The sequence below is a fragment of the Phalaenopsis equestris genome, unplaced genomic scaffold (genome assembly GCF_001263595.1).
Source record: "Phalaenopsis equestris unplaced genomic scaffold, ASM126359v1 Scaffold000276, whole genome shotgun sequence".
In the NCBI taxonomy this organism is placed as follows: Eukaryota; Viridiplantae; Streptophyta; class Magnoliopsida; order Asparagales; family Orchidaceae; genus Phalaenopsis; species Phalaenopsis equestris.
Genome location: NW_018164718.1, coordinates 1,208,848 through 1,220,529, shown reverse-complemented (window position 1 = coordinate 1,220,529; position 11,682 = coordinate 1,208,848). Strand labels below are relative to the sequence as shown.

The following is an 11,682-nucleotide window of genomic DNA, read 5'->3' as shown; positions in this document are numbered from 1 at the left end:
AGGAATGCCCGTCTTGAGTGACTTTCCATAAGTTGAGGCAATATAATACAATACTTTTTGAGAAAAATAATAAAGTTTCAGACTAGAGAGACAAATCCAAACCGGAATGATTGGTGGTTCCGTCTATGGGTCAAAATCCACAGACCATTTCAGAATCTTCGTTGCTCTATTATCAATCCAGATTATCCTTCTAGCAAATAAGCGCATGTAATCTTCTTCATTGTTAATTTGAATAAGAACGTGTCTCCTATCTAATAGTCCAATTTTTCACTCTCTAACAAGGTGCATAAGTTCAAATTCTTTGCGAATGAGCTCCATTTTGGGATGACCATATATAAATTTTTCAACCAAATTCAGACGACAAGAGAAAACAAGTTGAATACCATCGTCTTCTGTAAAAAGATGACAGATTTTTCATTTTTCCTACCAGGCTTTTTGATGTCCTCCGCCCACTCAAATGAATGAGGAAAAGATGGCGATTTAGGTGTATTTGAGGTGTGAACACCCGCAAGGGCAACAACATACGATTTGTCTGAAGCCATCCCAAAAGAGGGAGGCAAGGCTGTGGGACAGCAAAGTGACAGTAGAATAAGAGCAAATGCCGAAAGGGAAGTCGAGCAGTCGGCGATTCGTTCGAGCCAGAGGAAAGCTTGCGCCCTACTAGCCAGGATAGGAGCCGCAGAAGAAGCCCGCGCTTCTCAGGATGACGAAGAACGAGCCGCGAGCTGCAGAAAGGATCCCGCGCTTCTCGGGATGACGAAAGAATGAGCCGCAGAAGAAGCCCGCACCCAAACTTCAAATGTTGCCCCCGATTTTGACGCCTTCATGCGAGAGCCGCTGAATCACGAACGAGCCGCTGCGCACGACGGCGAACAAGCGACGAAGACGAAGATGAGAAAAGACGAAATCACAGTGAATCAGAGAAACCAAGGATTCACCATAGGCGATATATATATATATAGTTATACAGTTATATATATATATATATATATAGTTATATAGTTATATAGTTATGTAGTTATATATAGTTAAAAAGAATGGCCGAAGGCTATGATACGAGCCACCAACCACCCTCATGTGCCTAACCATTTGATTCTACGCTGCAAAACAGAGGTACTTAGACAGACTCAAACGAAGTAATGGAAATTATGATAAAATATTTTATTATATATATATATATATATAAAATAATGCTCTCTTTTTCATCTGTGCATTTACCCTCATGAATTTCCATCACTCTTACATGTCAAATTTTCACTCTTTTTTTGTGTGTAGATGAAATTTCAATATATTCTCATGCAATGATTTTAATGATGTAGGGATTTTTTCTAGGTAATTTGAAGTTTGGATAAATCAATGCTATTCATTTTGCAAGTTTGAGTGCAATCGGTCATTTTTCGTTGCGTTTGAGATGTGTTCAACTTATCTTATTATTGTGTTTAGTATCAGCTATTGACATTTATTTTGATAGTTACGTGTAGCTGAACAATAGCCTATGAAGTGGAATCAGTTTTTGGCATTCATTTGATTTTCTTTTTTTTAATATAGAAATACCATGAATATAACCCAATGCCATGTTCAAAATTTAGTTTGATGAGATATCATGTAACAAACTTAATCAGAGATGCCTAAAATGTATAAAAAGGTGCATCTAGTGCACGAAGCTTCCAACCATGTGTGCAGACTTATCTTGCATTTGTAGAGAGAATAGTTTGAAGACTCTAATTGAGCCAACTTAACCACTACCCTGGGCTTCCTTTCTTACCTAAAATGCAAGAGGAATGCATACTAAAAGAACTCTTCTAGAGTGAACGAGAAGAAGTGATTTGAATTTTTGTGCATTACATTGAGAACTTTCTATCCTTTTTTATACCACACGATTCTATTCTATAACAGGAATTCTTTATTTTGAAATAACTAATTACACTAGGATTACTTGGCAATTTTACTAGGGCAAAAGGTGTGAATGATAAACAAGATTTATATGAAATAGAATATGAAGGGACAACAATGCGAAGTTTGATCACAATGGATCCATCAATCGACAAAAGCGTAGTCCAAACTTGCAAATGATTTTTAGCCTAACCTCATCAACTAGCCCAATGATGCCCATAGTAACGGATAATTACTGTCACAACCCCCCCCAAAGGGTCAGCTGCGGTGCGATAGCGGTGGACGATTAGATCCGATTAAATTCTCACTAGCACTACTATTGACTTATAGAATCAGGACCTAGTGAGTTATAAAGTAGTCTAACTAAATCCTCACAAACATACTTGATACATTTCATTTTATAATACATTCATATGTATATAATCGGAAGTATGGAAATTATATCATCGAAGCATATATATATATATATACACACACACACATGCACACACAGTTGTTAAATCCAACACACTAAAAATACGTACCAAAAAATTTTGTATAAGTTCCCAAAATTATGAAATTTAAAAGATGTAGAAATCACACCTTACTCGCCCCGATGCTCCTTTCCTCTTTTTGAAAATCATCATTGTAGAGTGAACAATAACAAACTCAGAAAATAATCAAAACTAAAATAAAATTTTAAGAACAAAATATCGTGCATTCTCGTGTATAATCCATATTCATGTCCACAACACACGATTCAACATATTATACACGAATCAAACACAAAAAGAAAAGACATGAAATGCTGAGAATCATGACTGCGGTATAAAACATATATTTCATTTCATTCATGTGTAATTATAAGCATATTCATAGGAGTTATCAATCTAATCATATGAATGTCAATTGTAATTGTATATGTCTCAATTATTCACATGTCATGTCATTGGGTCGTCACCCAGCCTAAATGTCACATTAACTATTGATAAAGGTTGAGCCCTCCCAACATAGCAATCATCAATAGCCCCTCTAGTACTAACATTACCCTACTTTCCATCATTGTTTGATCTCAACGGTTCTCAGAGTTTTTTCATTGTTTGAATATCAAAAGTCGGGGATCCCATCATTCCTTTTCGCCCGTACTTGCAAGTATCCAGCTTACCTATAACTTCACCTATGACATTTTTTTAAAGCATGAATCCTAGAATAAACATTCATCACCGACATTTCATATAACATATGCATAGCAAATCAATACCTGCAATCAATAATTTCGTAAGCATATTCATCATATTCATAACATAGTAAAATCATGTATCGTAAGGGAGAATCAAGTGCTCATTCATACAGAGTATACAAGCATTCATAATATGCAGAAAATTCTAAATGTAATAGTATCAAAGGCTTGTCTCATGATTTAATCATAAACATAATTCATTTATGAATTCTTACTTCAAACAGGCTTCCTTGTATAACTGACACTTGTCCGAGACTGCTTATTCTTCTTCCCTCTTCCTCCTATTACTTTAATCCTCCATTTTCTTTGTTGATTTCTAGCTAATGGCCCTTACGGAAGCCCACAAACCAATTTCGTAGTCTCTGACACAAGTTCCCCTCCACTACAGTTACCGGAAACAAAAAAAGTGCACCGATTTGTGGCATATGTTAGAATGGAAATGTAAGGAAGGAAAAGAATGTCACAAATATCGTGGAAGAGGGTTTCTTACTCATCGATTTCGTGTCGGAGCCTCTGATCATTGCTTGCAGCTCCCCGTGGATTGTGCAACTTTGGTCGCGTGGATGTGTTTACTAAAATCTCGCAATTGCAGGACTCACGAGTTCGAAGTGTAGGAGGAAATGAAGGGTGGTTCGACATATAAGGTGATACCCTTGGATCTCAGCCATCCAATCCATCCTACGATTGATAATCACGTAGGAACGGAGGCGGCTTCAGTAAGGGTGCGGGATTGAAGATTTAATTAAGGGATTAACTACGGTTAATTGAATTTATAACTTCAAAATTTTGTCTCCCTTTCTATTCAAAATTTATATATAGTATCATATATCGAATTGGTCAATTTGACTTGATCGATTTGATACGTAGAATTTTATGAAATTAATTCGGTTGAAATTTGAGAAATGAGAAATTTGGGGCATATTTTTAAATCTCTAAAATTTTATCTAGCTTCTCAAATTTTGCGTGTTACAGTCACTCTCACAATAAACGAAAGAAAAAAAATTATAAAAACTTCATAATTCAAAACCCATTATATCATGCATGACAAATTATATACATAATCCTCTCTTCTAGGAAAACATTTTCTTTACTGATAGTTTTCTAAGTTAGTATGTCCGGAGTTTAAGCAATTCAAAATATCACAATTGAACCGCCAACATAATTTTTAAATAATGATAAAAAAAAGATAACAGTAATATACCTCACTATGAACATTTTAAAGTTTGTCAACCACGCTACAGGATGCTCCCGTTCCTCCTTGCATATCACAGTTGGAAGGTGGTCTCGTTCAAGTTGCAATTGAAGTAGAAGATCGTGCACAGCGTTCTGCCATTACAAGTAAGCTTCATTATGCTATTTAAAGTGATATTTCTGTACAGAAAGAATATTTTAGTCTGATTAATTGCTGTTTTAAATATTGTATAATATAAATGCTTAACTCAGTTGAATATCTGGTGTATGGATGTATTTATACCTTTTAGATATGTTTTCTTTTTTAATGTTATGTAGCTTTTGATTGAACGGCATATGTTTCTTTAAAGGAAGATGTAGCTTTTGATTGAACGGCATATGTTTCTTTAACATAAAAATTACATACATACCACACAATTCCTATGTATTTACGCATCTAATGCCTAAATCTCAATTTTTACATGCATGCCATCTTACTTATGCACGAAAAGGTGTATTTCACATTTTAAAAGTTAAAATGGTGGTATTTTTTATTGGACATGAACGATTTGGATGATAAAAATTTAAAAAGTAAAGTTTTGGTAGTAGATGTGGAAATACATAGGAATTGGGTGGTATGTATGTAAATGCCCCTTCTTTAAATAATGAGACTGTTTTATTCTAGCTTATGATTTGCATTTAAATGACTCAACCTATTGCGTTATTTATAGACACGCTTGTTGAATAAGCAAGAAAAAAGATTCATCTTCTCTGAAGATCATCTGCTTCATGGAAGCCTGGTGACGATGCAGCAAAAAGAGTACATGTCTAGTCTAATGTAAAAAGTTTCCCAATACGCAAAATTTTATTTTTATAATGCTCAAATATATATGCTTTATTGGCACCATGCAATGCAGGGTGATATGGTCAAGTAAATTCCTGAATAAGCTGTCTTACTTTTTATTCTTCCCTTTGTCATCATGTTTTCTCTGCTTCATAACAAGTTGGTTGAATGCTTAATTTTTGTTGGAAGCTTCTTCGTGAGATTCTGACTTCATTATTAACATAAACAACGGACATTTTTTACCTGGATATGCCAGATTTTTACTTCTAATATTAACTCTATTTTATCTATTCATGGTGGAGATTTAATACAAATGATACCTCTTGAAGAAAGAATTTTTATTGGAGGAGATTTAGATGGACATGTCGGTAGAGTGGTAGAGATTTTAGAAATATTCTTGGTAGATATGGTTTGGAGTGATTAATAAAGAAGGTAGAGCCATATTATATATATTTTTTAGCATGCGATTTTGTTATTGCTAATACTTTATTTAAGATAATAGATGAGCATATTATTAATTATAAGAATGGATCTAATAAAACACAAATTGATTATTTTCTTATGAGAAGAAGAGATTGTCGAGAATGTAAATATTGTAAGGTCATTCCAAGTGAGAATTTAAGTACTCAATATCGATTATTAGTTCTAGATTTTAAGATTAAGAGTTCTAAAATAAATAATACTATGAATCATTGTCATAGAATTAGATGGAAACATCTAAAAGACAAATAAAATTATATTTATGAGTAAACATCAAAATTTCAACATTTGGGATGTTTATGAAGAAACAAATTTTATGTAGGATAAAGTAACAAATGCTATTAAACAAATGACAAAAGTTGCACTTGGGGAATCAAAAGAAATAGTTTTTATAAATAAAAATAGTTTGTGGTGGAATAATAATGTTTAAGAAAAAATAAAATATAAGAAGCTATGTTATTAAAATTGATTTTAGTATAAAAGCTTAGAAAACTTGGAAAAATATAAAATGGCCCGTAGGGAGTCTATGAGGACAATTTGTGACTTTAATCTAATTTTAGTGATCTTTATAATAGATTAGATAATAAAGATAGTGAAAATATTTGTTTAAACTAGCCAAACAAAGAGAAAATAAAAGTAAAGATATGACTCAAGTTTATTAAAGATGAAAATCAAAAAATGTTTTTTTTTTTAGAAAAAGATATTTAATATAGTTGGTTGAGTTATTTTGATAAACTTTTTAACGAGGTTTCTGAAAATACGATCGGCTTTATTAATAAACTTTTTAATGAGGTTTCTGAAAATACGATCGGCTTTATTAATCTTAATATCGTTAATAATAATAAAATGTTTCATTTCTACAGTCGCGTTATTAAAAAAGAAGTTGAGGAGATTTTAAAGAAAATTAAGGGTGGAAAGTCTATAGGACGTGATAATATCCCAATTGAAGTGTGGAAATATATAGGAAATTTGAGAGTTTCTTAGCTTACTAAACTCTTCAATATTATTTTAAAAATTAAAAAGACGCTTGAGGAGTGGAGTAAGAGTATTTTGGTCCCCATTTTTAAGAATGAAGGGGATGCACAAGAGTGTGCAAACTATAGTTGAATTAAGTTGATGTGTCATACTTTAAAATTATGGGAGAGGGTAATTGAACATAGGTTAAGACGTATTACAAAGATTTCTCATAATCAATTTGGATTAATGCCAAGCAGGTCTACTATGGAAGCTATACATTTATTGAGAGGTTTGATAGAGAAGTTCAGAGAGAATATGGAGGATCTACATTTGATTTTTATTGATTTAGAAAAAGCTTATGATAAGGTTCCAAGAGATATCCTTTGGATAGTTTTAGAGAAGAAAGGTGTTAATATGACTTGAAGTCATATTCAAGTCGTTAAAGATATGTATACTAGAGTTGTTAATTGTGTTAATTGTGTTCGAGCAAGAGGATTGACCAAATATTTTCCTATTTCAGTTGGATTACATCATGGATCAATTTTAAGCCCATATCTTTTTTTGCTTTAGTTATGGATGCTCTTACTGGACATTTACAGGAGGATGTACCTTGATGTATGTTTTTTGCTGATTATATCCCTCTCGTGGATAAGACTAGAGAGAAAGTTCCTGAAAAACTTGAATTATGGAGGTCTACATTGGAATTTAAAGGCCTTCGTTTGAGTAGAACTAAAACTGAGTACATGGAATGTAATTTTAGTAGTAGTAGCTCTGGCGACAGAGTTATAACTATGGGTGATCAAATTATTAAAAGGTGCGAACACATTAGATTCTCGGGTCTATTGTTCAAAGTGACGGTGATATAGATGGGATGTTATTAGTAGAATTCAAGTTGGTTGGTTGAAGTGGAGGAATGCTTTGGGCCTATTGTGTGATAGAAAAGTATCGCTTAGACTGAAAAGAAAATTTTATAAGATGGTGGTGCAACTTGCAATGCTCTATGGCACTGAATGTTGGCCTTTAAAAGAGAAGCATAAAACTAAGTTTTGCCAAGGTGAGAGTGCTTAGGTGGATGAGTAGCTTTACACTTAGAATACTTTTGAGACAAAATGCGAAACAAATATATCCATGATAGGGTTGGTGTAGCTCTAATGGCGGACAAAATTAGAGAGAGTCAACTTAGATGATTTGGTCATATTAAACGTCGACCATCTAATGATCCGATTAGGAGAGTAGATGTCTTAGATTTAATTTATGTTAAGAAAGACAGCGGTAGACCTTGAAAGACTTGGGCAAATTGTCTAAAAAATTATCTTAATTTATTAAAATTAAATGAAAATATGACACTCAATGGGAAGCAATGGAGAAAAATGATTCATGTTGCCGGCCCCACTTAGTGGGATAAATGTTTGTTGTTGTTGTTGTATGGTGGGGATGAGATTCTTTTGAGTATCTGTATTTTTCCTTAAAACAAGTGATTTGATATTTTCTTTTTTTTATTATTGCCAAATTTAAAGCTTTATCAGCATATTTTTCTGAGCATCCTGTCATACATATAAAGAAGAAAGATTAGTGAATATCATTTCGGTAATTCATTTTGGGAAGTAAATTTCATAAAAAATGATAACATTATAGATTTTTAGTTGCCATGTAATTGAACATTCTTAAAATCTCATTTGGTGACAATTAGCTGGAGGGCTGACCATATGGTACAACTAAATATTCTCACAAGTCCTATTTTTCATCAGGAGTAAATGCAGATGATGTTCGAGTGACTGTAGCTGCACCCGCTGCCCATGGTGAAGCTAACAATGAGTTGTTGGAATTTATGGGCAAGGTATCGAAGGCATCAACATACTATTTGTTTGTTCATCTATTGATTATATTTCTCGTCTGCTTATTCTTTATTGCAGTATTACTAGTAAATGATATTATTCTTGTGCTGTTTCTGAATCAGGTTTTAGGGTTGCGCCTAAGCCAAATGACCCTCCAGAGAGGATGGAACAATAAATCAAAGTTGCTTGTGGTGAGTTAACTGGAACTTCTTGGCAAATTTGATTTTTTGTTATTCCTATGGTCTTTCATTTTTGCCTTTTCTTTGATAATTCAGCTCTCCGGTTAACTATTCTGGTTTCGTAGCACAGAAGCTTAGTGCAGTTTAAGAATAGAAAGCATAATTATTTATCTACGTTATTTTTGTGTGAGGAATGATTTAGGAACTAAATTTCTACTGCACTGGCTTTGAAAAAGGTTGGTGGGTTAAGTGGAAATAAGATTACAATCTCTACAGTATTTTAAAGAAGAAATATCTAACACTTTTGTTGTAATATCGCAGGACTGCAAATGCCGGTTTAAAGAATTAAAAAAAAAAAATGAGTATTTTAATGATGGATTCAAGAATTGTATCAGCTATTTTTAATACTCGAGTAACCAAATAAAAAAAAATTGATGTATTGAGTGCGATTTAACTGGACAAACTGGTTTTTAGAATTTTAGTATGATAAGCAACGAAAGTTTCAAGATCAGATTATAATAGAACAATGAAATGTAATTGGAGAAGCTATACTTAATTTCATAATGGCCTATGATTTTAGAATTATGAATGTATACTTTATTAAGCGACAATAATAATTAAGTGCTTCTGAAATTGGGGCCACCAAATTACAAACAGACTTGTTTTTATATAGAAGGCGATATATATATTGTGCCAAGAATGCATGGTGATTATAAGTTTGATTGGTTGTCCGTTATAGGTGTATAAAGAAAATGATAAAAAACTATTTGCCTTTGGATAAGATGTTTGTATGAAAAATTAGTATTCTTTTAAGATCTGTTGGTGAAATGCTAAGAGAGGCAAATTAAAATTTGACCTAAAAAAAACTTTAAAGTTCTGTGCTATTGTATCTTATGGGATGATTATTTATAATAGGAAACTACACTATTTGTCATTATTATATATTTTTTACTTTTTTATATTTTATCTAATCACATATGTTTATGTTATAAAGAAAATTGGGTAAATATATAATCATTTCCAAATCTTTCCATTCTAATGCGATATTAGAGACATGGCTTATAATCATCTTGATCTTTTCTAGAAATCTCATCAATGCCGATCTCGTCGAACTTTTGATCTCTATTGGCCCCCCTCGCACACGTTTCTCTAATTGTGGCCCATTCATTCTATTAGTTTCTTTCTCCATGAGATCCTTCTTTCCATCTATTACACAATTCTCTTCTAGGACCTTGCATGATGCTATTATGGCCCAACCATCGTTGATGATTATCACAAAAAATGGAGACCAACAGTTACTTCGTGAGTGTTCTCCATCTATACTATTTATTGACGCTACTTTGGTATCTTCATTGAAGCCCTCCATTGATTTCTCTGTTTAATGCTCTTCTCTGTCTTCTTTGAGATCAATCTCATTGCCAACTCTTTTTGTCTGATATCATGTAACTCTCTATTTCATGAGATAGTAATACTCTTATCGTGACGCCAACAACCTTTCGGGAGGAGTGTCAATATTGAACCTATTTTAACTCGAGACAATTTCTATACTCTTATCAAGGAGCCCACTAGATCGCAAAGTGCTACATTAGAACATGGTTCCATATTTATTCAGTTTACAATCCTAAAAGACTTGTTATTAAACTTTATTTTAAGGAAATAATCATAGTAATCAGCTCATTCTCAAGTTCCTCAGGACTTAAGAAGAACTGGTGCACAACATATATGACTCCGTCTCTTCCGCCGCATACAAAATTGTGAAGTCATTTAATGAATTTGTTCAAGAACTAGTTCTCCATTAATTCTAATTACTTTACACCTTCAGAAATGATCTAATGATAATAAATCAACCCACAATCCTTTTATTTAATAGTCTAATTATGTAAACTAATGATATATTTCACAGCATCTTTAACCTCTGCCAATTCATTCTATAATATCTCGTTAGAACTAAGCTTTATTTTCTAACGATTCTGCCAATCATGCTTTAGATTTCGTGCGTCAACAGAAACAGATGATATTGTTCCATAATAGTTTCTATTACTTACCAATCCTTTCATCAATCAAGTTGTTCATTTCCCCAATAAACTTCACATAATATGAGGTAACCTGCGTTAGTGTAATTCCTAGTAGTTCTTAAAGTGTTCCATAAAAATTTGGCTTAAAATTATAAATAATTTTAACTTAATTTTATTTGCATATAATTAACCTAACTAGGCAAGTACTTAATTAACCTACTGATGATGCCTGATTAAATTAATGAGTTATGGAATATTTCACAGGTTGAAGATTTAACCGCAAGACAAGTATATGAGAAGCTTTTGGAGGCTGTGCAGCCCTGAGACTATCTTACAGCGTCTTCTACCTGCAGAATCTGTCACTAATCACATGTTTTGAACACATTTTCCTGGTAGTTTGTGTTATTAACATAATTTTCTTTGCTGAAGTAACTCTTTCAGAAGATTTCTGGTGTTTACTATGGTTTTCAGATCTCTGAGGAACTCTAATTATTGTCTCCAATCTAGCAGAAGATTTTTACTCTTATTGTAAGATTTTCATACATACTGAATGTCTCCTCTTCATTTACATATCTAGCACGTAAACTTTGATTTTTTTACATTTGTAGCATATGATATATTTTCACTTTTAAAAGTTGGTAAATAGTGGTTTTTTTCATGTGATGTAAAAAATTTGAGTGTTGTAAATATAGAAGTTAAAGATTGGATGTTAGATATGTAAATTAGGAATTGTGTGATATGAATGTAAATGCCCCCTTTAATATTTTGAACTTTCGCAGAGGCATTTTGATGTTACTTCTCATGGATGCCAATTGAAATAAGATATTTATATAAAGATCAGTTTTTACTTCTATAGTTATGCTCTGAGCTTCTGGTTGTAATTTGTGCCTAATCTTGGGCCTTTGTCGTTCAAATTTGTTTATATCTGCCCTTTGAGGTCTTATATGCTTCTATCTGTGTTTGTTTTACTATAAGCAAGTATTTAGATTCTTAGGCTTCATTTGGGGCAGCTGTAGTTTATTAAGAAGCTGCTGAAGATTAACCTGATATTGCAAAAGTTGTTACGATTATTATATATATATATATATAT

The 11,682-nt window shown here is 32.8% G+C and overlaps 1 protein-coding gene across 2 annotated transcripts in view; it reads left to right on the top strand.

Annotated features, from left to right (window-relative positions):
* The window catches only part of LOC110024843 (UPF0235 protein At5g63440), a 39,918-nt gene extending 28,752 nt beyond the window's left edge, over positions 1-11,166 (top strand). For both annotated transcript variants that reach the window (XM_020725017.1, XM_020725018.1), the window contains exons 4-7: positions 4,354-4,450; positions 8,312-8,400; positions 8,521-8,589; positions 10,857-11,166. In XM_020725017.1, coding sequence (XP_020580676.1) covers positions 4,354-4,450; positions 8,312-8,400; positions 8,521-8,589; positions 10,857-10,916 — 315 coding nt within the window. In that variant the 3' untranslated portion in view covers positions 10,917-11,166. The remainder of the gene's footprint in view (positions 1-4,353; positions 4,451-8,311; positions 8,401-8,520; positions 8,590-10,856) is intronic.
* Positions 11,167-11,682: the final 516 nt, after the last annotated feature.